This window comes from Notechis scutatus, chromosome 6, assembly GCF_049901735.1.
Source record: "Notechis scutatus isolate UNSWTSFEM ecotype Mainland chromosome 6, rNotScu1.2, whole genome shotgun sequence".
In the NCBI taxonomy this organism is placed as follows: domain Eukaryota; kingdom Metazoa; phylum Chordata; class Lepidosauria; order Squamata; family Elapidae; genus Notechis; species Notechis scutatus.
In genome coordinates this window covers 51998980-52025146 of record NC_142014.1, presented here as the reverse complement: position 1 = coordinate 52025146, position 26167 = coordinate 51998980, and the positions used below count along the sequence as shown (strand labels likewise).

The window sequence follows — 26167 nt, the reverse complement described above, 5'->3', positions numbered from 1 at the left end:
AGAATGGAAGACTGAGTCAACCATGACCTGGTGAGATTTGAACTGCCAAACTGCTGGTAGCTGGCAAACAGCAGAAGTAGCCTGCAGTACTGCATTCTAACCACTGCGTCACCGTGGCTCTAATGGATGATTTCTCCAAGTGGTTTCATATAGATGGTAAAGAGGAATGGAGAGAGGCATGAGGTGCTGAACAAAATAGAGTCTTCTGAGCAGATCTTTCCTCCCTACTCCACACCAACCAAGAGGTTGACTACCCTCCTTAAGATCCCAAAGAGCTTAGGCCTCAGTTATGTCTTTTTCTGTATATATTCTCATCGTACATTAATCCATCTCCAGGATCAGAACCGCCAGCTTCTCTAGTGACTTGAGATTGGATATCCCAGTCATCATCCTTAAAATTGTGGAAATTTCTGTGTGTAGATATCAGGCATCTGCAGACCTTTCTGCTAGACTTTCAATAATTTAATCATCTAAAATGTAAACTATTTAATATGTTTTAATGTGAATGGCATTCTTTAATATGTTTAGTGCATTTAAAACTTTAAAACATAAACCACCTGGAACCATTTATGAAGAATGATATAAAATAATAATTATAGGTATTATTATTTTCACAAATAATTCAAATAATGTTTTTCATCTAAAGCATGCCAATTTGTAAACGTTAATACAGAGTACAAATAGAATAATGCAACTTTAAAATTAGATTGGATTGCCAAATGTTTTGTATTCTCCCTTGGTATCCAGGCATGAAGAGGATGTCCAGCATTTTAAAGTGATGAAGGACACAAACAGCAATTATTTTCTATGGAGTGAAAAGTTTCAGTCACTAAACAAACTTGTGGAGTATTACAAGAATGTTTCCATCTCCAAAAACAAACAGATTTTTCTGAGAGAAGAAACCAAGAAAGGATCACAAGTAAACCTTAGAGAGGTCAGTTTTTTATGATAGAGTAGAAGAAAAAAACGTAATCCAGTAAGGTTTGTAAAACTTGTAAGCCAATAAAGTGACTTTTGCCATGAAATTAGCCACCCCATCAACTGTTTCCTTAGTTGTTTCTAGTTGGCTCTTCCTCCTTTCATCAGTTTTTTTTATAGAAGCCTTAACACAGGGCTCCCCAGAGGCATTAAATTAAATGACACTTGGACTATGGCATTCAGTTTTGGACACAAAAAATATGTTGAGACTCTAGAAAGAATTCAGAGAAGAGCAACAAAGATGTTTACTGGAGTGAACTGGAGGCCAAAACATATATATATGATGAGCAGTTCTGTCTACTCTAACGAAGAGAAAAACTAGGCCAGATATGATAGCAGTCTTCCAGTACTTGAGGAACTGTCACAGAGAACAGGGGATCAACCTATTCTCCAAAGCACCTGGGGGTAGGGCAAGAAATAACAAATGGAAGCTTATAAAGAGAAATCCAATCTAGAATTAAAGAGAAATTCAATTATTCAGTGGAACAGCTTGCTTCCAGAAGTTGTGGGTGTCCATCATTGGAGGTTTTTCAGAAGAGATTGCACAGTTATTTGTCCAGAACAGTATATATGGTCTCCTATTCAAGCAGGAGATTGGACTAGAAGATCTCCAAGATCCCTTCCAACTTCCCTTTCCTCCTTCTATATTCATAAGTGAAGCAATATGTTGTAGGAAGTTCTAAAAATGATGTATAGTGAAGTGAGAAATTGATACCAATTACAGGAACCATGTGGTTACAGCTATTTCAAAAAAAAAAAGGCAAATGATACGTCAGATTATTTTGTTAATCATATGAGTGAAACAAAGACAAATTCAGACTCCCTTTAGCAGTAGAATCCAGAAACAATTAATATGGCAATTAATATGCAAAAAAATTTTTCACAAAATCCAAAAGGGAAAATGCTGTTTCATAGATCTATGGGTTGTTATGACCTTTTTCATCATCCAACATTGATTGGGACTTGTGATAAGCTAGAAAGAGAGATCTAAAGAAAACCCACACAGAGAGACCAATACCTGCTACGACTCCCACCAACCATATCAGGACGCTACCTCACAGGGAAGAAAACATCCCCACTCCATGGAGGCCCAAAAGAAGGAAAACAGGCACCTAAAGACAGCTCTTAAGTCCTGTAGGTATCCAAATTGGCTCTTTATTAAATCAGTGTCTGGATTCAACATAAAGTGGCAGACAGAGCTGGTATTCAGAGTCAAAAGAATAACCTGGTCATTCTTTACAAAGCTGGTATATCAGAGATGCTAAAACAGATATTTGGAAAATATCACATACTTGTGTTTTTCAAGCCCACCAACACATTGAGACATAGGCTTATCCACCTTAAAGAGTGGACACCAAAACATGATAGAATAGAATAGAATAGAATAGAATTCTCTATTGGCCAAGTGTGATTGGACACACAAGGAATTTGTCTTGGTGCAAAAGCTTTCAGTATACATAAAAGAAAAGATACATTCACCAAGAGTCAAGAATCATAAGGTACAACACTTAATGATAGTCATAGGGTACAATAAGCAATCAAATCATACTAGGAAACAGTCAATATAAATCGTAAGGATACAAGCGACACAATTAGTCATATAGTCACAAGTGGGAGGAGATGGGTGATAAGGAGTGATGAGAAGATTAACAGTAATAGTAGTGCAGACTTTGTAAATAGTTGAACAGTGTTGAGGGAATTATTTGTTTAGCAGAGTGATGGCTTTTGGGGAAAAACTGTTCTTGTGTCTAGTTGTTCTGGTGTACAGTGCTCTATAGCGTCATTTTGAGGGAAGGAGTTGAAACAGTTTATGTCCAGGATGTGAGGGGTCTATAAATATTTTCACAGCCCCCTTTTTGACTCATGCAGTATACAGGTCCTCAATTGAAGGCAGGTGGGTAGTAATTGTTTTTTCTGCAGTCCTAATTATCCTCTGAACTCTGTGTCTGTCCTGTTGGGTTGCAGAACCAAACCAGACAGTTATAGAGGTGCAGATGACAGACTCAATCATTCCTCTGTAAAACTGGATCAGCAGCTCCTTGGGCAGTTTGAGCTTCCTGAGTTGGCGCAGAAAGAACATTCTTGGTTGTGCTTTTTTGATGACGTTTTTGATGTTAGGTGTCCATTTTAGGTCATGTGATATAATAAGAATAAGAAGAGTAATGATGTGTATGCAGTCCAATGCAGCAAGGAATGTTCAGAGCTCTATACTGGAGAAACCAAGCAGCCTTTACACAAGACGATAACCCAGAACAGGAGAAGCAACATCACAGGATCACAGAACACCTCCATTTAGAAGAAAAAGGACACTCTTTTGAGGACAATAATGTTCACATTTTGGAGAGAGAAAATAGGTTTTTTGAGAGGACTGGAGAAATCTACTTATGCCAAAGTGGAAAATCTTTCCCTCAACAGAGGTGGAAGCCTCAGGCACAACTTGTCCCCTATTTTTTATGCTAATCTTTCATCAGTTCCAGGAAGATTAACACATCTTCATAGGCTCACTAGGTTTGCCACATTTAATGACCCACCTAGGGTAAAGAACTTAGGAGTTGGAACATTTACATCCCAATGACTCTTTGCCTATTCACCTAATGAGCCTATCCATATTAGATGAAAAACAAAATCTCCCTGGAGGACATATATAGGTCCCCCCAACCAACTTGCTCAGGCTGAAGAAGCTATAAATTGTTTTGAACCAATAAGAAAAAAAGTCCAGTTGTCATGACTCAACTTCCAGATTCTCTACCCGCTATTCTTTCTCTGTAAGAAAAGGGGCCTTGACCATCCAAATTGCATTGCTGGCAATAAAGGAGAAAAATGAAACAATCCTGTAATGCAAACTCCTTGTCTTGTAGTGTAAAGGCACGTGCCTAGAGGTTTTAAGCCTTCCTTTCCCATTTTGGGAGACAGATCACTTGATAAGAGATTAACTAAACCCAAACTGCATTATTTATAAACAATAAGGATCCTTTTTAATTTTAAAAATAAAAAATGCAAACTTTCATTGTTTAACAAGTTGGATGAAGTTAGTGAAATCAACTGTCAGTGTAATGTACAATGTTGATCACAAGATATCATTCTTCTGCTTTTTTTTTCTTTTTTAATGATGATGATTAATCTCAGAGTCAGACAGATGTTTGATTGGATTTGGCATTTTTTGTAGGACCTGGGTTAGGCATTTGATTGTGTTAAAGCTATTGTCACAAGATATAAGCTGTTCCAAATAAGGCTACCTTTTGCAATTGATTGATGATGATTTTGTCAATGCCAACAGTGTTCAAGTGATGTCTAGATGTTTTGGGATTTTACTATTGACATTAGCTTTGCTTTATTTTGCCACAGTTGTTTTAAATCTATTTGCAAGTCTTTATATTTTGGGATTTTCTCCAGTTCTTTGTCTTCTATTCTGCTGTCTCCAAGTATTGCCATGTCCACTATGTAGACTTTTTGTCTTTCTTATCAACAATTGTTAAAACTGTGGTATTATTGTCTGTTCAAAGTCTAAAGTCCCAGACCTCTTAGCTTCTTCATTTTATATTACTTTGTCTATTTTGTAGTCCCATTAGTTCTTGCTTTCAAGCAAATGTTATTTGACACAAGTTGGGAGGCAAATAAATTTAATAATAGCACTTAACACTAGCAATAGCACTTAGACTTACATATCAACAGTGCTTTAAAGTCCTCTCTAAGTAGCTTACAGAGTCAGCATATTGCCCCCAACAATGTGGGTTCTCATTTTACTGACCTCAGAAGGATGGAAGGCTCAGTCAACCTTAAGCCAGTGAGAACTGAATTGTCCAACTGCTGGCATCTGGCAGTCAGTAGAAGTATCCTGCAGTAATGTATTCTAACCACTGTGCCACCATGGCTCTATAAATAATAAATAATAACCAAATATTTCTTGAAAATATTCCAATACACAATTGTTGCTATTTCGTTATGCCATTGTTTGTAGTCACTCTGTGTGATCTTGCAGCAGCAGACTAGGCTTCTTCGGCTTCTTTGAAGGTGCGGTATTTGCTGTCTTTTGCTATCTACTCAATTCTGGCTTTGTATGCATTTGGTCTTGTGCAGCCAAAATTAGCCCCACCCCTGGCTTTTCTTCAACTTTCCTGCTCTTAGCCATTGCCAGGACTTGTTGCTATCTGCTTTGCATGTGAGTTTGATTTGTGTATTCCCCCTGTAATATTTTGCCTTTATTATTTGTTCACAACAATGTGAAGTCACAGCTGCCAATTCTTTAGCTGGTGTTGGCCCTCATCTGCACTGAGTCTTTTCCAAGAACTTAGAATGTCATAATAATGTATCACTGTTGTATATGTGCAGATCCAAGCAGTGTAACCTTCTGCAATTGACAGATGAAAATTTTGAAAATGCACAGATTTTATAAGTGTCATCCAAGACATTTTGGTGTGCAAGTATGTCAGTAACTGCTGGAATTGTCACACCCAGTTTATACCATAATACTTCAGCTTCATTTTTCAGATCTTGAAAATATATTTTGTAATCTTCTCCAATTATTTATTTTCCATTCTACTGTCTCTTGGATTTGCTACATCAATTATCCATATTTTCATCTTTCCATCATTTAACTCCGGTGTTAAAGACACCCCAATATTTTAATCTACTCATTGTCAATTACTTTTTCCACTCTGTGTTCCCATCAACAATTCATTACTGGGGCACATGATAATTTTTACAGATATTCCAGTGCAGCGTTCTGTCAACTGTGTTATGTAGTTGTTTATTATTGTACACAAGCTGAGTTTATGATCTGTTTCTTCTGCTTCTTTGCACACTCTGCACACTCTACACTTTGAATAATTTTCCATTCTGATCTTGTTTGCATTGGTACAATGAGCAGCCAAAATCAAGATTTCAATTTCAGACCATCCATATAAAAGAAAGGTGAGATTTTATTAGCATTTTTTGGTAGCCAAGGTTTTTTTTTTTCAAAATCAATAAAAATGGGATCATACCAATGACAAAAAAGGGTGATAATGAATCACACTGGAAGATGCCTCTCCTAGTGTTGATAAACCCTCTTCTAGTGTTGATAAATTTTTTGCTTCCAATAATTCTGTCTTCCACTGCTTCATTATTTTTCCATAAACATTCTAATGTTTGTACAGATGCCAGTTTCCAAACATTTGATGATCCAACCGATGAATCAAATGTCATTTTATAGTCAATACAGAGCAAAAGCTAGTTAAAGAGGGGGGGGTGCCTTTTATAATTGTCCAAAATCATTTTATTAATCAGAAGTTGATCATTTGTACCTCTGCTTTTTCTTTTATTCTTTTTATGTTCTGCCTGAAGTATGTTATTTTCTCCTGATGTTGTCTCTTATTTTCCCTATGAGTAATTTAAACACTGTAGGCAAGCATGTTATTGACCTATCATTTCCTGTTATGTCCCTTTTGCTGGGTCTTTTTGAATCGGATAAGTTTTACCAGATTAGTTATTAACCACTTTTTCAGTGCCGTTGTAACCAGGGGTGGGATTCTATCAGTTCAGACCAGTTCAAGGGAACCGGCAGTTCTGCGATCATTTGGCCCCGCCCACCCATCCCTGCCCTAGTCTGTCTTTTATCTTCATGTTTTGCAGCTCAGCTGATTCGTGCGGCACAGCAGATTGCCGCGCCTCAGCTGTTTTACTCACTGGGGCTGCAGTAGAAGGTAAGTATTAGAGCTGGAAATGGGCAGTTTTTAAACACTGCATGTGCATGCAAAGTGCACATTTAGCGTGTGCTCAAAGCAAGCGTGCGCAGACAAAGCGCACGCTCACCAAAGTGGTTGTTACACTGGTTGAATCCCACCACTGGTTGTAACTTTGAATGGTCACTAAACAAACTGTTGTAAGTCAAGGACTACTTGTAAATGGAAAGTCTCAGGATGCATATTTATTCAGACTTAGATAATCTCTTGCATTTAGACTGGCAGGGCGGCTGCAATATTATAATGCAGGCTGGCTATTTAGGCCATGATTGGGGCAAAAAAAGTATGTTATCAGAGCTTGTAATCAAATAGCATCAAATTCAAGTCTATGAAATATTCTTTGAATTTATGTTCAACTACTGTTAGATATGTTTGTCAGAAATATAAACCAACTACTTATACCTGTCAACAATTTGAAAGAGAGCCTGGGGCTGGTTGTAGGACAGTTGCAGGAGTATAATGTAAGCTTTCTAGATTATTGGTATGTATTCTTTCCAGACAACAGAATGTCTTAAAATAGCTACAGAACTAAAATGTAAGATGCAAATTAACTGCTCTAGCAGGCCTGTCAAACTGGCAACCCATGGGCCATATATATCACGTGCAGACCACACCCACCCCAGCTCTGCAAAGGCAAAAAATGTCACAATACATCACGATCTGGCCCATCATGACATGCTGATAATTACTGGTCCAATCCTTGGCACCTCTAGTTTAAAAAAACTCAGGTAGTTGATGATGGGAAACGTGTGTCTGAGTACTGGCAAACCATTGTCACAGTAAGCAATAATAGGCACAGCTTGACTTTGTATTAGAGAAGGCACCTTTCTCTGTTCCTGGGCAGTTGCTTTGGCACTCCATTCCATTAGTAAGTAGTTGAAGATCGCAAGTCTTCCTCAAGAAAAAGTTTCAGGGACTATACAGAATGACAACACACAACTCTGGGTGGAACAAAGCTGGATGTTTTTAAAAAAAATCTAAGTTAGTGTTAGTTCCTTTAATTAGCCTGCTTCAAAGGAAAGGTGGGATAGAAATCAGATAAAATGAATAAATTTGCAATTATTTATTTGTGCTGAATATGAAAGATAAAAAAAAGATAAGTAAACCAACGTGATGTAGCAGGATTACACAACATGGGAACTTTCAGCAAAATAAAAAGGAAGGAAGTCGCATATACTATATGACAGAAGAGAATAGAGGAACACAGTGATTCATAAATTAAAAGAATAGTGGAATGCTGCAACTGACCTCTAGAAAAAAGGGTTTCTGCTCTTTAACTTAACATACAAACTGTTTATTTTGGAGAGATTCCAGACTATTACTTCAGCTCATGCTAGAAAAACTGGTTCCAGTCATTCAATGAAGCAAATAGGTTTACCCAGGACACAGCTGTATTTGTTTTAAAAAAAAATTCCTAGGAGAGAATTCAGTTTAATTAGAATGCATAATCTGAATTCTGCTTTAATGTTTTGTTGTCTTTCTTAGTACTTTTTATTACAAAGAAAATAAATTTTCAGTGTTTTAGACATAAAATCTCTGCGGTTTTGAATTATTTACCAGCATTATAAAAATCCCTTTTTTACTAATTAGCAATGAACTTATGTTTGTATAAATGGGTGCCAACAGGTTTAAGCACCAAAGTGAAATCATGCATAAAACATGACTGAAAGACTTATAAAACTGAATAAATCCAAATCAACAAGAAGTTGGGATCTTCAATTCCATTATTTGCAGAATGGCATAAAATGTAGGAATTTGTAGAGTCACTCTCTCAAAAAGTTCACTTTGTAAGATTGATAGAGATGTTTAAACATAGTGCATGAGCTTAGACAAAAACAGCTTATGGGATTTTGCTGGAAAAAGCATGATCTAAAAGAAAATAATACAACCATTACTCAGTATGTTTTGAGACATGTTTCCCTTTCATATGGACATTGCAGCAAGTTGCTACATGAAATAATAAGTAGTTCCTTTTTAATTGAAAAAGCAATTCATAAATATATGTGCTGTGAATACACTAAAAACAAATATTTGATTTTAAAGATAAAATAGTTGTGCTAGTCTGTAAGGAGATACTTTTTGTAATATATGCAGTTCAGCTGGAACTGAAGATTTTTATTGCTGCTTTGGTCAACCTCACTGCTTGCAGTCAATTTCAGTTGATAGTAATGTAGGGTTAGAATATTTGAGTAGCAAAACTCCAGATGCCCTCCAGATGCCCTCCAGATGGAAACAAAGATAAACAACCTTTCTGTTGCCAAAACTAATGGTCATTTCAATTCTCGCAACCCCGATAAGGAAGTTTTAACAAATGGATTCACAGGATTTCACAACACAGCTGTCAAGCATGGGAAATCAGGAGTCCAGGCAGTTCAAATAGGTTTATTGCAAGCTTAACCTCTCTACAAGAATCTACTAACAGTCAAAGCAAATTGGGGGTAGATAAGAGTCAACAGAATTTAAGGTGGTCTGCACTTAGATCTCTTGTGGGCACAAAGGGATTCAAGACTGATGACACATTTGACCCCTCCTTCTTCCATGGGTTCAGCCTGGTCATTTCCTAAAACAGCTTTCCAAATTATTTGTATGGCAGGTTTCAAATGATTTGCGTATATTCTGTTATTGTTATATGTAGTATGAATAACGATTCTAGCCAATTAATATTTAAGTAACTTTTCATCTTTATGTAAAGCAGGGGTTTAAAAATGATTCATGTGTGTGTCTGTGATCCGTGCAAATGAAAATATTATATATAAATATTATATAAATATGTTTACTATGTTTATTAAAAAGGGCACAAGCTGATAATTTGAGCACAAAGAAGAATCCAGGAAGGTTTTGGTTTTTTAGCAAAGTATAAACAACAATGTTCTTAAATGAAACAAGAAAGCTACCAATAGTTAAAGAACAACTCATCAAGCAATAATGTAGGACAGGGAAAATAATGTAGGACAGGGAAATGGGATAGAAGAATAAAGAAAGGAGGGGAAAAGATCAGCAGGTAAAGTAGTAGAAGGGATATTCTATGATTTGTCAAATGCTATCCTCCAAGACAGGGATAAATTCAATTGCAAGTACTGCCATCCAATATTTGCTATAAATATTGAATTTTCTTCAGAGAATCTTATTCATCTTCATCTTTCCTTCATACTCTGAAGCCAAATTTTCCCATGATTTCCAGATGCTATTTTTATTTCCAGCCTTAGCATTCTATAGTTGCCAGGAATTAGTGTGATTATTTAAGTGCTTGTGGACAAGGTTCACATAACATCACAGGATTAATTTCTATTCCCTTAGCATGTATAGTTATAGATGTGGATCACTGTCATTCTGATTTTTTTGCCTTTGACTCAGACTGAGATCTTGCTATCATTTTTTTAAAAACCTAAACAAATATCAATAATAATGACAGCTACTCCAGTCCCGCTCTCATTTTTCTTCTTTGCAGTGGATATATTGTTCTTCTGATGAGAAGTGACCCATTCTAGTCCATTTCAATTGACTGATTCCCAGAAACTCAATGTTCAATCTTGACATTTTTACTTGGACATCATCACATTGCCTTGATTCATGGTTCTGACATTCTGTATAAAAAATATGTAAGGGTGTATGTATTTTGGCAGCCCTGAATTTTTCCTTTGGGAAAATAACATGCTGCAAAGGAGAATTCCGCTCTCAAATATAATCTTTATAATCATTTCTGGACCCCAAAGTCCCATAGATGTCTTAGAAAATAAAAAGTATTGAAGAATGGAATCTCAGGGGGGTTTTTTTGGAAGGGGAAACATAGAAAATCTCTTGAAATGCTAGAAATAGTGTGGCTGTCTCAATGGTTTGCTTACTGATAAATGGGACTAGTCACATTAATACAGCTTTCTTAAAAGTTTTTCTAGTCCACAAAAATTTACGCTGTAGTAAACCAGTTTCTAAACATGACCTTACTCTTTGTTGCTTTTTGTGGAATCATAGATTCATGTGTTGGTGACTCTGGGAAAACATACAAAAAATCTAATTTGAAAAACAAGGGACATAATTTATGGGAAGGACAACCTATGAATAAATATGCAGTGTAACAGGGAAAACTTGTTTCTTTCCAGGAAGCATGTGATAAGAGCCAATATAAAAAGGAACAGGAACCACTCCATCCTTCAATAAAAGATGTAAGACCATCAGAGCACAATAAATATGAGGATCCTTTTGCATCTTGGCATCATAAGCAGGTAATACAATTATCAATGGTAGACAGAAAACAGATCAAGATCCATGTGATATATCAAGGATTTGTTCCTCAGAATTTTTAACAGTAATGACAATAAAAAATGATTACCTATCACGAACTTATCTAGATATGTTTCAATCAGTTTTCAGTTGGGATTCAGCACCGAGATAGTCTTGGTTACCTTTACTGATGACCTGTTGCAGAGCCAGGATAGAGGAGATACATCCATCCTGGTGTTCCTTGATCTCTCAGTAGTTTTTGACACCTCTGACCACAGTATCCTTATGAACCATCTGCAGGGACACCATTTTATGGTTATTTTCATCCTTCTTTCATGGTTAGCTCCAGTAGGTGTTATCAAGAAAAGGTTGTCCCCTAGACCCTATGATATGGGGTGATCTTAATATTGTCCCTTCTTGTTTAATGCCTGCATGAAGCCATTAGAAGAGGGGTCTGATGTTTAGTATCATCATCAGTATGTTGATGATATCCAGTTATATCTTTTGACTTTAGACTGACCAAATGAGGCTCTTGGGAACTATAAAGGCCTGGTTGGGGAAAAACTGAATTTGATTCAATCCTACAAAGTCTGAGTAGCTGTGGATATTAGGGACTTCTGCATCCAAGACTTTCCATTCATACTATTGGATGGAGAAGCACTTCCTTGCTCAAGAATGATGCACAATCTGAGGGTCTTTTTGGAATTACAGCTCAAAAAGAAGTGGCAACTATGGCCAAGAGAGACTTCCCTCACCTTTATCTTCTGGATCAGGAGGTCCTTCAGACAGTCAATCATGCAGTAGTCATCTGAAGGCTCAATTACTGCAGTGTATTTTCCATGAAAACCATTCAGAAGCTTCAAATGATCCAGAATATAAACATTTGAGTGGTGATGGGCATGCCTCAATATGACTATATGACACCTCTGTTCTACAAACTGTGCTGGTGGCTGGACTGTTTGGCTCCCAATTTGTTGCTGTCCCATAAAAGTCTTGCAGATCTTTGTAGAGATTCTCAGTCATCCAGGTCATGGTTGTCCCAAAAGTGCTTTTTCAGGAGGCAACTGGACATTCTTGGGTTTTTTAAAAGACATTTTGCTTCTCACCCAAGAAGATTCTTCAGCTCTGAAGGATAGTCAGAGGATTCCATTCCCCATATCCTTCCAGAGTTGAGGAAGTTTCTTGGATGTGAAGCAAAACATCTTTAAAAACAAACAAAATAAGAAAATCCAGTTGCCTTCTGAAAAAGTACCATTAGGACCTTGCAGATCTTGTTATTCTCTGAGGTGTTGCTGTGAAATAAATGAGGCTGCTTGGTGTGTTTGCTATTTTTGTTTTGTTTAAATTCTACCCAAATATTCTCTGGGATTTGTTACTGTTTGTAAACCACCCAGAGTTGACAGTGTCCAATTTGATTTAAAATTAAGTTTAATTTAGAAAGTTTATGATAAATAGAAATTGATATTTTTGTTTATAAACTATGAGCTCCATTCAACTCAGCTAGTTCCTTAGTTCAGAATTATTCTACATGTATTTCTTTGACATTTGGCTCCTGTTTTTAAGATTTTAAGTAGATGCCTACTGATCTGTGTTCCATAGGAGGATAGTGATGGTGATAATGAAGATTTGCATGACTTCACAATTATGGCTAGACATGATGAACAATGGCCCAAACTGATATATAAAAATAATCAGGTTCTCAATCTTTAGGTATTTTATCATTTTTAGGCATAACATTGCCAACACAAAGCTTTGTTCAAAAATAAAACAAAGCATTTCCTTTTTGATTTTTTTTCCAGCTTATTTTTGTGATGTTTATAGTAATGATGCATATAAATAAAATTCTGAGTGTCCTGGCTTGTTCTCCTGCCGCCATGCTCCTCCTCCGACTTCTGGATTTTCATTGGGGCATTTTCTTCCTTGCTGAAGCATAAAGAGAACTTTTGGTTTCATTTCCTTCATTTGCCATGGTCTTGAGTTTGGTCGTAGCTTCTCCTCTCTTAGGTGGAACATGCTTGGTCATGGCCTTGACTGAAGTACAAGTAGTTAGCTGCTCAGTGACCCTTCCACCACAAACATCCCCCTGGCTGTTCTTTGAAGCTGAACTCTTCCTTGCTCATTTTCAGGAGTTCCTTCTTTTTTGGTGTTCCACCTGTTCACAGGCCTAAATTCTGGCTTTTCATTACTGCATTACATTTGACTTCTAATAAAACTATACTTTTCTCAACAAACGGAGCAAAGGGTCGTTTCTGTTTAGGAATTTCAACTGTGGCAGGTCTGACGTTAAGCCAGAACTGAGAATTGTGTGTCAAAATTCCTAAGTTCAACTTTTCCCTTCTTTGACCACCTTCCATTACCCACCCCATGCAACCAATCAGGTTCCAGCAGGATGTTTTCATAACAGACAGTCCAAGCACAAGTTGGTATACAGCTAATATAGTGGAATCTCTGGTCACAACTGTAATCTGCTCCAGGATTTCGGTTGCAACCCGATTTGGTCATGACAGGAAGCAAGACTGACTGAGCATGCGCATAAAAAAATAGCGTGGAAGGGAATTTGCCGCAGCAGGGAAAATCGTGGCTGTTTGATCGCCATCCGAGGATGTGTTCGCGACTAGAGTGAAACATTTAGCTGATTTTTTGGTTGGCACCCAATTTGGTCGTGGTCAGAAGTGTTTGTGACCCAAAGTTCTATTATATGCCGGGTGACCTTGAAGCAGCTTCTTGAAGAGATACAGCACTTACTTTCATTTTCCCCCTTGTCATCCTCCCTCCCCACAGTTCATGGCATTAACTGTAAGAGAAGATTTGCAGAGCCAGGGGAAGGAATCAAGAAATAAATCAATTTAAGGTCTCTATGTAGTTACAAGAGAACAAAGTCCAATCTCCTTTGAATGCTGTTGAACTTACCTAGTTTTAACCCAGGTGCAAATGTTAGTTTGAGAAAAGTCGTGTGCATATGCTTGAGCAATAAATCAGTAATTTTGAATTCTTTGCATGTGGACTAGGTTCTTTGAATCTGATACTAACCCATATGACATTTTAAACAATTTGGTTTAAAAAAATAAAGTTGGTATAATTGAGGTTACGCTGTTCTCCTATCCTTGAAATGTCACTCTATATTGTTATTAATAATTATAGAATAGAATGTAACTAACCCTGTCACTACAATATATAAAAACCACTATATGTTTGCTGCAATAGCTATTAATATTAATAGGTGCCCATGAAAATTTGAATTCCATGTTGGATTATATTCATAGTTGTTATGTTATATTTTTTTACTTCATAGAATAGACATGGCAGAAGCTTGGATATTCAAGATCGGCCTAAGGGCCCAAAGGATTGTAGAGAACCAGGTGCATCATCTATGTTCCGGAGACACACTGATCCAGCGCAACAAGTACAGGTACTGTACACTCATCTTTTAGCTTGATAGGTAATACAGCTCAACCTTGATTTTTTTAAAAAAATAAATGAATTTAATTTTTCTATGTATGTCACGCGAAGAGAAAAAAAATGACATTAAGCAAAATGGAAAACCTAGGGGAAGCTCTCAGGAACTTCCAAAATGACTAAGAAACAGCAATACTTAATGTGATAGGAGCTATTTAATAATTTCAATATTGAAGTAATTTAAATAATTGATGGGTATGCATTTTAATTATATTATTTTAATTCATTTTAAATGTAAATAAAGGCAATCTTAGTTATTGTCTTGATCCCACACACTATCTTTTGGTGCAACCCAACACAGCTCTTAAATATCAATCATAGCTTTCAATCCAGAAATAGCTGGGCATGTGTATCATTTGGTTTATAACGTATTAATGGTACCTATGAAAACCAATAAGCCTAGAGACAACACTGTGGTTCCTGTCAATTAACTTTATTAATTAGAACAAGTTGCTCACATAGAGGTAGCCCTTGACTTACAACAGTTCATTTAGTGACCATTTGTAGTTACAACAGCACTGAAAAAAGTGAGTGACCCTTTTTCACACTTATGACTGGTCATGTGATCAAAATTTGGATGCTTGGCAACTGGTTCATATTTATGATGGTTGCAGTGATCATCTTTTGTGATCTTTTGACAAGCAAAGCTAAAGGAGAAGCAAGATTCACTTAAAAACCATGTTACTAACTTAACTGTGGCAAGAAAGGTAGTAAAATGGGGCAAAACTCACTTAACAAACATTTCACTTAGCAACAGAAATTTTGTGCTCGATTGTAGTCATACGTGGAGGACTACCTATAGTCGTAAGCAGCCTGATAACAAATCTATCAGTTACTCTCCTTCCCCGTCCAAAAATGATGGAAAACATCATTCTGGCAGTCATGACAGTGTGATTGAAGCTGTTTTTTTATGTGTGCTGTGATTTCTTTTACCGCAATCTGTGGATCCCTCTGCTGGAATTCTTTTGTAAAATCTTCTTAGTTTTTATTTTTACAACAAATCTACATATCAATAGACTTTGTATCCTTAAATGCCAGTCCACCTTGCTGGCAGCCTTCCAACTGACATACTATAAAGCAGGGGTGTCCAATCTTGGCAACTTTAAGACTTGTGGACTTCAACTCCCAGAATTCCTCAGCCAGCAAAGCTGGCTGAGGAATTCTGGGATTTGAAGTCCACAAGTCTTAAAGTTGCCAAGGTTGGACACCCCTGCTATAAAGCAAAGTGCCAATGTGTTATAATTTTTTTAAGTATCAGAATGTGAGTATGGATAGGTATAAAGCCAGACACATACAAAGCTAGGACACGAAATACAGTAATGTTCATTATTATGACCGCCTAGTGTAAAATGTAATTACAAATATTGTAGTGACTAAATGTTTAAGTTCATAGCATCTATACTTCTATTAAAGCTATACTAATAGATTTAAATCATTGAAACCTCTGCTCTTATATTGTCTTTTCTATTTTTTCTTTCTCTCCATACTTGTTTAACTACAGCATGGGCTCAAGAATTTTTTTCTTACCTAGCTTGACTGTTGGTATACCATAATCTATTTTTTCTCCTTAACCCACTCATTCCCAGCATCAGAACTATTATACTGTTTCAATCCACCTCAATTTATCTGCTCTGGATTTTACTATACTCTTTCTTTCAAAATCTACATGCTATTTTACAGGTAATTCTAAAGCATTTAGAAGACATTTTTCTTTTTCTGTAACTGCCTGTGTTCTCAAAATTACAAGGGCATCCTGGCATGGTCATCAGAAGTTAGAGAAATTATAAATATGGAACACGAAACAGGCAGTTGGGTATGAACATAATCTGAGGTCCACTGTTTTTTTAAGGGAAAACATTGAGGGGGTGGAGGAATAAACAATTTATGAGGTGGATTAAGGTACAACTTCTCTATATTACAAGAAAAGTTAGGTTTTTTTGATTTGGTGATAGCAAATTTCATTATAAATCTTTAAGATTTGTATTTGTGGCTGATGCATTTCTTTCTCTTTATTGCTAGAGGCCAAAATGGGTCCGGGCCTTGTATGATTTTGAGGCGGCAGAGAGTGATGAGCTAGGATTCTGCAGTGGAGATGTCATAGAAGTCCTCGACAACTCTGATGAACATTGGTGGAAAGGCTGTTTACATGGAACACTTGGTCTCTTTCCTGCCAACTATGTGCAATCAATTAAATAGTAAATTGTCATTGTTTCTGATAGGGGTTTAATAAGAATGTCCCATCATATAAATAGAAGATACTCTTTAAATGACTGGTTAATGTTCGTAGCTCCACAATCTTAACTACTGTTCAAACACACCACCTCCTTTTCAGCTCACATGTTCAGGAAGCACTCAGCTATGGACAGCTTTGATTTGTTTGAAACATTATAGCAGAAAAGTTCTTTTTGGAACACTGTCAAAACTCTTAAATTCATTCAGTACTTTTAAAATTTTTGGGAAGTAGGTTAAAATATGTAAGTAGTCCTCAACTTACAACCACAACTAAGCCCAAAATTTATATTGCTAAGCAAGCCAGTTGTTAAGTGAGTTTTGCCCCATTTTATGACCTTTCTTGCCATAGTCATTAAATGAATCACTGCAGTTGTTAAGCTAGCAACATGGTTGTTAAGTGAGTCTGGTATCTCCATTAACTTTGCTTGCCAGAAACCACAAAAGGTGATCACATAACCCTGGCAATCATAAATATGAACCAGTTGCCAAACACCTGAATTTTGATCACATGACTTGAGGACTCTGCAACAGTCGTAAATGTGAAAAACAATCATAAGTCACTTTTTTCAGTGCCATTGTAACTTCAAACAATCACTAAATGAACTGTTCTAAGTCAAGAATTACAAATGTACATGCAGAACTTTATTTTTTTTAAAGGCAAACAAAAAAAAATCCAAGAAAATTATTGAAATATTATTCAATTTGTTGATCTATACACCTATTATTTGCTTTCAGTTTTCTAGAGAAATTTGATTCAGCCCACTTGAGAAAAATAAAGTTTAAGTGTACTTTCTATCTTGGATTGAGTTGTATTTCCGTACTCTGATTCCCTACTTTTTGTAAGATTATAAATTTCTAGTAAGAAAGCTTGCAAATTTGCTCTGATCATTCTTCCAAATATTGTAAAGTATACATGCTTATTTCACTGAACAAATGCCTGAAAATATTAACATTTTATATTAAAATATTAACATATATTAACAAATATTAACATATATTAACAAATGCCTGAAAATATTAACATTGCTCTAGTTCTGGAACTAGAGCAAATGTTTCATTTTAGAGTAACTTTCTACGTCCTAATACATGGAAAGAACAAGCAACCAGTTGAAGATTTTGAATTGTGGCCACTATGTTAACAATGCCTCTCACTTGCCATCACATAGCACCATATGATTCACAGGGCAAATCCGCAAAGTAAACATGTCTCAACTTTATACCTGATAGTAATAACTTTCTTCAAAGAATGTTGGAAATTCAATTATGATAAATATGCTATTGGTCATCAACTATTAATCCAAGGTTCGTCCTGTCTCCTCCCAAGTGAAATAAAGCACATATGACAAGAAAAATATTTATCAGTAATTATAGTTACATAAACTGTTAGTGTCATTTTTTTTACCATTGTACATTTATTAAATTGTTGTAGTACCTGAACAAGTTCTCCTAGGCTGATAAGAGATGCTCCAGTGGAAGGTTATAAAGAATGGAGCATGTCAGGGCTACATATTCTAATTGTATCACCTATGTTTTCTTGGCCAACTTAGATTGAGTAGGCCATAACCCATCCTACTTCCTGTCTTCCTCTCCTCATGTACGCACAAACATCATTTGAGTAGACCCTGGATTCTGTACTTCTAGTACAAATACCAATATGCTGTTGTTGTTGTTTTTAAAAAAACTTTGTATGCAAGGATATATTTACCACTGCTATAGCAAAATCTGGGTAGAACATTTTCTAGTATTGTTGAAACCTTCCACTTCCCCCAAAAAACTTGGAGTAAACCTTGTAACTCAACTTTACAAAACCGTATACAAAAGCATATACAAAATATATGCTTATTTTACTGTAATTCTGATGACTGTTTTAACTGACTTTAAAAATAATTCTGTAGAAATAGATAACTAGTAATCTCTTGTGAATGATAACTGAACTTTCTGAATGACTTATGTCTGCCAAGTCGTCCTGATTACAAAAAAAATCATTTTTAAAAATACAAGTACAATATCATCATGGTAAACAATATTTATCAATGCTGACAAACCACTGCTTATTCGCTTCACTGCCAGAAGAGTCTTTAATGTAAGTAAAAGCTTTTTGAAGTGGCCTCATTTGCATGAAACATAAAATATTCCATTTATGTTAATAGAAGCAGTAACTGGAAAGAACTGTAAATGTAGATATCAGCTACTATAGGAAGCAGACAAATAAAGGACTCACAATGAATTTAAATGCAAAATATACGGTCAAAATATTGCACGCATTAAGAAGAAATAATGCCCCAAAATGTTACAAAGGATAATGTATAAGTAACTGCAAACGGCAAAAGACAACTTTTCAGTCATTAAAATTTCATAAGTAGCCAATTAAAGAAATGTGGAATACCTTGCCTAAATATCACACTATATATTAAGGAACACTAGCGTTCAGCTTCCTTATTGTTTTTTTGACTGAATAAATATTTCTAATGCATTCTATCTATGGTATGTCCCGTCTTCCCCAAACTATTACTGAATATCAATAGTCTGTTCTGCAAGTGAATGGAAATCCTCATACAAAGATGTAATATATCCTATTGCAGTTTACAAATACCTATGGACTGAATGTTAATCCTAACCTTCAAACGGTCTTCCCCAAATTAGTACTATCCTGTTATGTTAAGACTAAGACTTCAAGAATTCCCACCTAAAAAAGCTTTCTGTAACATTGCTTAGGAATTCTGTGACCAACATACCTGGTTAACGGTGCTTTATGGCTTTGTTAGCAAGGAAGGCAGGCACTGTCTCAGAAACTTGTCCTTCCCTACCCTTTTATAGAACTTCAGCCCCTAACACAATGTAAATCCTACATACAGTGCTTCTGAAGGAGGTGCTGCCTTCCAGTTTAAGGATCATTTAGCACTAGATACCTACCATTATACACAAATCAAATTCATGCATTATGTTAACCCATAATTTTGTTTAACCATGGCTTACTGAGTAAGCCACAAATTACCATCATGTTATCCAATTTGGAAATGGAATAACTGCAAGAAAACAATCAAGTTCAGAGAACACCAAGGACTCCACAGTTCAATCCCGAGCTACAGATATTCTCTTCTCTCAGTTTACGAACTGTAATGGCTAAATTAATAGATTGCACAAACTAAAATCAAACAAACCACATTATTGTTAAAAGTAATACATAGTTCAAGTTTTACTGTGCACATGAAGTAATCAGGATAAGTAAAAGTAGAATAAACTCCATTAGTCCTCTTTGCTACCATCTCACAAACTGCAGATTGGTGTTATCCCCAATGGAGGACTTCTTTCCTGATTTTGGTTCCAGACTATGAACGCATATGCAGCATTTGGTCATTTTTTGATAGGTCTTCTCTCCTTATACAGTATACATTAGACCACTAGCACACTGGCTGTAGAATTGTGGAAATTAACATGATCAACTGGAGTTTTGCAGCCTAGTATGGTAGCCCTACCACCACAGTCCCCTCTCCAATAGCATAGCATCCCCATAGAATTATAATCCTATTTAAAATATAAAATCAAATCAGTAGAATTTCAAATGTATTTCTACAAATGTGTACTCCAAATTCCATATATCCAAAGTATTATAATTCTGATTCTTCTTTTGACATGCTAAACCAGTATTTCTGGTTGACAATACTGTTCTGGGTTGGGTGCATCTATTTCTCCAGATCAGTTTGTAAAATTCTTCCAGTGATTTTCACAAAGCATGAGCAAGATTATACCTAGAGATTATCATCTGGGATTTGAAATAGTTTCATCTTTCCAAAAACATTGCTACAGCCCTAATATTTTATTGTAACTTCTGATGTAGAACCACAAATCAAGGTAAAGTATCAGCTACAATTGCTGCCTGTGTTCGGGTAAGCCACTTAATTAACTTGTTATGAGTTTTCAGTTGCAATAATAAACACAATTACTTTAGATTAGGTCCTGCTGAACATATTCTGCCTTACTCTGAAAAAACACGAATTGTAGAGCTGAGCATGTTTTGAAAATGATTAAAAGTTCTTTGGACTTTTTGGAAGGATGGCTCTTCACTATTCATTAAAGAAGCCGAACTTGCTTAGGTGTTTGTTTGAACCTGAAAAAAAAATGCTGCCTTTCAAACACATTAACTTTGGGAAGATTCTTTAAAGCAGCAGATTTGAAGGGTGTGCACACTTATGCCACCACAAATTTGTAAGTTTTTTTTATTCCCCCCCACCAAAAGGTCTGTTTTTCAATTTAATTGCACAGCTTATATGTTATAATAAAGGTGAAAAAATTCTGAAGTAGTTTATCTTGGTCTGGTGTTTTTTTTACATCTTTTTACAACTGGTATTTTAACAAGCGTGTATAAACCTTTTATATCCACTGTATTTAAATTCATTCTACTGGTCCTGTATCAAGCAGGTTCATGATTTCAAATAAATTCCCAATGTTGTCCTTCTAAATGAGTTCTGAAGACTTTAATGTAGTCATGTCATGTATAACCATTAATATCCTGAAAGATGCTCAGCCTCTTCTCAGTAGTACGTTGAATGCCATCAGGCCTGAGGGACTCGTAATCTAGTACTATATTGTCTATTGTCAATTGCTTCATCTCAGCGTTTTTCAAACTTGGCTTCCGACAACTGGGGAATTCTGGAACTTGAAGTCCACGTGTTAAACTTGCCAGATTTTAAAGACACTGCTTTATCTTATCTATGCACATGGGGGGGGGGGTTTAAATCGATTGTTTTATTGTGGCATTCTCCCATGCAATATCAAATGATGCATTTGCCATTGTCACTAAAATGATCATTTGCCTCGAACATCTTCATATCACTACTCCAGAATATAGGTGCTTATTTGCTTTAAAATGGGATCAGCTGGGTGAAATCTGCTGAAGTATATACTATCGCTATGCACTCCAAGGGTTTTCCCTCATCCCTCCTAAAAACACTCCATCACCCACCATCAGGTTGATCAGCACAGCAGGATTTGGGAGGACGGACTTCTAATTTTTCATAAATTTTTAAAGACATAGCTTTTCCAGGAGCTGTTTGTATTATAATCTGCTCCCTGTTGTCGGATTACATTTGATATTGTGTCTTGCCTTTTCTGCCAATGTGCTGTTAGATATAAGTTTGTCAAAATTGTTAATTCTGATATATAACCTGCCTAGAGTTGAACTTGTGACTGAGGTAACACACAAATTAATTATATAAATAAGTTGGCTCTTGGAAATTTGTCATACTTTTTCCTCTCAAAAAGAGCAATTAGTTCTTTAAAAGCAAATCATATGTAATCTATATACATAATCCACACACAGTTGTAGAGATAAAAGAAAAGATTGATATATAAAAGGCTGTGACAAAAATTCAGATATCTAGACTGGAGGGCTTAAAAATTGGCAGGAGGAGGAGGAGGAGGAGGAGGAGGAGGAGGAGGAGGAGAAGAAGAAGAAGAAGAAGAAGAAGAAGAAGAAGAAGAAGAAGAAGAAGAAGAAGAAGAAGAAGAAGAAGAAGAAGAAGAAGAAGAAGAAGAAGAAGAAGAAGAAGAAGAAGAAGAAGAAGAAGAAGAAGAAGAAGAAGAAGAAGAAGAAGAAGAAGAAGAAGAAGAAGAAAAGGGAAATACAGTGACGAAACTATTCAAGACTGGCCTTTTGAATAGCAATGAAGCATCTTGTATCCTGTGTCATCTTTTCTGAATTAATGATTTCTGCATATTTTTCCTACTGGGTGAAATTTTATTTTGATTACATAGTATTCATTTAGTTGATAGCAGAAGTTTTAATGTAAAAAAGTAGCTGTACAACAAATGTATATTTTACAGTTTCTCATATGTAAAAAGATGACATTTAATTGTCATATAGCAATGTTCTAAGAGTAAATTAATAATTTGAAGATAATGCTTATGATAAAGCTTAAATATACTATATATACAGTATTAAGATGTGGATATTGTTTTGCTGGGGGTTTTTTGGTTAGAATAAAATAGAAGTTAATTCTATGGTGTGGACACATTATTTTGTGAAGGCCTGGACTGAGAAAATCTTACCTCTCATAATATCTAAATGATAGAGGTTTTATATATAATAGCATAAGGAACAATCTGCCTTATTTGATTGATAATCCTATATCATGCAATGTCCTGCAAATTAAATATATGCCTTGAGCATCTCTATCTATAACTGGTGATATTTTTATTTCCCATAAAATTATACCTTTCCCATCTTTCTACTGAAGGAGCTTAGCCTAGCCATCATAAGATATGCATTTCTTTCAGAAGATTTATAGAAACTATGGCCTAATTTCATTTTTTTTATATGGAATGTTGAACTCAGAATGAGGTTTTTCTCCTTCCCCTTTCAGATATTTCAATGCTGCCTGAGAGAGGACTTAAAACAGTTCTGTCTTCTCCTTTATTGGAGTGCATGGCCCATAAAACTGTTTAAGGGGGTAGCAACAAAGGAAGTGACCCAGAAAAATACTTTGTTTCCTTGGATGTGACTTAACATCTTTTAGTTCTGGAAGAAAAAGGTTAAAACAATTACATGTCTGTATAGAATTTGACATGCTTGATGCATAACCATTATGTTATATTAGTGCTGCATTATATTGTTTCATAATAAGCTGAGTCATTCAGCTACTGGCAATTCTCAGACAAGTTTGCTGCGTGTTCTAATTCACTGATTGTACAGATGTTTATGCCTAATTTGCTCTGGAAGCAATTATGCTTGATTCAAAGTCAGATCCAAGCTATGACTTATTTAACTCTCTCAAAAATGACAAACTTAAAATAAATAGAGAGAAAAGAGCAGGAGGAGGACACATTTTTGACTTAGGCTGAACCTGTATCAGCATTTCTGGATTTGTTTTGGTGAGCAATGGCACATAAAAAAACCCACTGTGACAACACTTAAAATGACAATATCATAGATATTTTTCCATTCAGAGATGTTTAGGCCCTTCATGGTTCATCCATTGGCAAAGATTAATGTTAGGTTTAATAGACAGAACACAGAATTTGTGGATCTTTCTTATTCTTGGCAGTAGTCTAAACATGGAGATGGAACTGTGGAATCATTCCATCTTTGAAGGCAGTTCAGGCATGTCTTTCAACCCCAAAGCAGGTCTAAAAAAGTGCTTGTGGCATATTGTCATAATGGAAAATCTTTTTAGTTAGTTAACTGTTTTGACAAATCTGAATCAAATCTCATAGTCGGTATGTCATGAAGTGGCATATTTTTTAAAAATACACAACAAGAAAATGATTATATTCACGTAACAATTATTGATAATTTTGGTAAAAAAAAGTCAAGGTTTGTGAGTAAGATTATTTTTGTTGATACTTTCATTGATGCACCATAGGGATGTTTTATTTTTTTTCAATACCCAAGTTAAAGGGCCACATATAAAAACAATTTAAGACTTTTCTTACTTTTGTTGTATTATATTTTTGGTGTGAATTGCTTTGCTTTTAAATTTTCATTTAGTATGTAAAAAGTAATTTTAACATTTTTTAAAAAATGTGACTTTTAACAAAAGTGCATCTGAAATTTGCCATGGAAGTATATAATAGAAATATGGAAAGTTAGAGAAATTGACAGTTCTGCTACCTAGTTAAGATCACCATGTTTCCATGCCATTACCATATAGGATTACCACATTTTACAAACTACAAAGCTTATAAAGATTGCAATAACCTTGTGCAAGGGTAATACTAAGGTTATTAATTTTCATTCTCATAGGTTCATACAGAGGACGTTTCAGGGCTCTTGTTCTTATGCCAAGAAAGAAACATTTCCTGTATTACTGGAATCTGAAAACAGTGACTCTGTAGTAACCTGCTTAACAACAGAGGTGGGCTGCTGGGGGTTTGTGGGGGCTCAGAAAATCCTCTAGCTAAGATTCTACACAGTTCAGAGAATCCCCAAATCCCACTCCTGACTGCCCCTGCCCATTCCACCCCTCCCCTCCCAGGAGTCTCCACGTGGCCCGGTTTGGATGCAGGTAAGTGCAGGGCATGCACGGAAGCTCAGTGAGGATGAAAAGCAGGCCTCCCAGGAGTTTCCAGAGAGCTTCCAGAGAGCCTCTGGGGCCTGGGGAGGCCGTTTTCACCCTCCCAGAGGCTCGAGGAAAGCCTCCGCAGCCCAGGGAGGGCAACCCCCCCCCCCGTGGTGCAGGAAGCCAACTAGGCCACGTCCACCAAGGCCATGTCCACCCAGCAACCGGGCAGAGAATCTGTTGGTAAAAAAATTTAAGCCCACCCCTGCACATTTTCTGCTATTCGTCATATTTGCAGGTTTTATCACACTGTTATTCCAATCATTTCCAAAAATTCACCTTAATTTATATTATCCAATATTTATCCCCTTTCATTATCACTTCAATCTTGCCACCTTCTTTACTTTGTAACATATTTTCCCTATTTTATTCCCTTTAACCAATTATAAAAACTAATAATGATATAGCCATTTCCCCCTTTAACTTCTCTAATAACAATAATCCCCTATTTACTACATATTATATGCACATATTTTTTCTATCAGATTCCATGTTATCCTTTTTCCTATAACATATTGATTTCTTTATATGTTCCAAAAACATTTATATAACAAATTATATTTTTCATTTTATTTCCGTTTGACTAATTATAAAAACTAATAAGAATATAATCATTCTTATTTCTCATACTCTATATTCACTTTCAGCATCATGTTAATATATCTTAAATAACAATCTTATAGTAAGTTCTTATTTCCATGTCTGTATCAATTACATTTATCTATTTCAATAATTAAACCATTAAATTTATCTATTTTTAACAATAATTCTTAATGAAATATTAATTCCAAATTCCTTAACCTGTATCTCTATATTCTTAAATACCAAAATACATTTCCATGCAGAATCCCCCATCCTTCCCATCTTTAACCATCATCTCTTACTCTCCTGACTATGTAATTTCATCTCATTTTAGCTTGCTTCCCATTTTCTATCATTTTTTGGTCCTTTCTCTTGATTTTCTCTTTTCCTGTTTCTTTCCACAGTTTCTTCCCCCAATTATTTGTTGTGACCCCCTTCGTCTCCTGGTCTTTTCTCTGTAATTTCCTCTTCTGTGATTCCCTCTTCCTTTATTTAACCTTCAAAATATTTTCCCCTTTATCACATCAATCCTTAAAGTCTTAAGTTTAATTCCCTTTTTGTCCTTCCCTAATATTTGTTGTTCCCTTTGTTCTTTTAAGCTGATTTATTCTTTGTTTAACTCTTCCCCCTTGGGCTTTCGTTGTTCTTCTGTGATTTGCATTGCCATTTCTAGTTTTTCTGTTATAATTCTCCATATTTCCAAGCTTTTATCATTTCCTTCATGCTTTGCAGTTCCAGTCTTATTTCCTTGCATATTTCACTCATTTTACTTTACTTTTTATCTTCTTTAATAGTTATATCCAATCTGATTATCCTGTAGTTTGTTTAAACCAGCATCTTTTTATTTTTAATTTTTACAATCAATGTCCATAAGTCTTTATTTCCCAGTTTTAATCCATCTGTTCCTAATCAAACAATTTCAAA

The 26167-nt window shown here is 35.8% G+C and overlaps 1 protein-coding gene across 4 annotated transcripts in view; it reads left to right on the top strand.

Moving 5' to 3' along the window:
* GRAP2 (GRB2 related adaptor protein 2) overlaps nt 1-17397 on the top strand; it is a 68135-nt gene extending 50738 nt beyond the window's left edge. For all 4 annotated transcript variants that reach the window (XM_026694846.2, XM_087968293.1, XM_026694842.2 and 1 more), the window contains exons 5-8: nt 748-934; nt 10796-10918; nt 14209-14325; nt 16392-17397. In XM_026694846.2, coding sequence (XP_026550631.1) covers nt 748-934; nt 10796-10918; nt 14209-14325; nt 16392-16568 — 604 coding nt within the window. In that variant the 3' untranslated portion in view covers nt 16569-17397. The remainder of the gene's footprint in view (nt 1-747; nt 935-10795; nt 10919-14208; nt 14326-16391) is intronic.
* The last annotated feature ends 8770 nt before the right edge of the window (nt 17398-26167 follow it).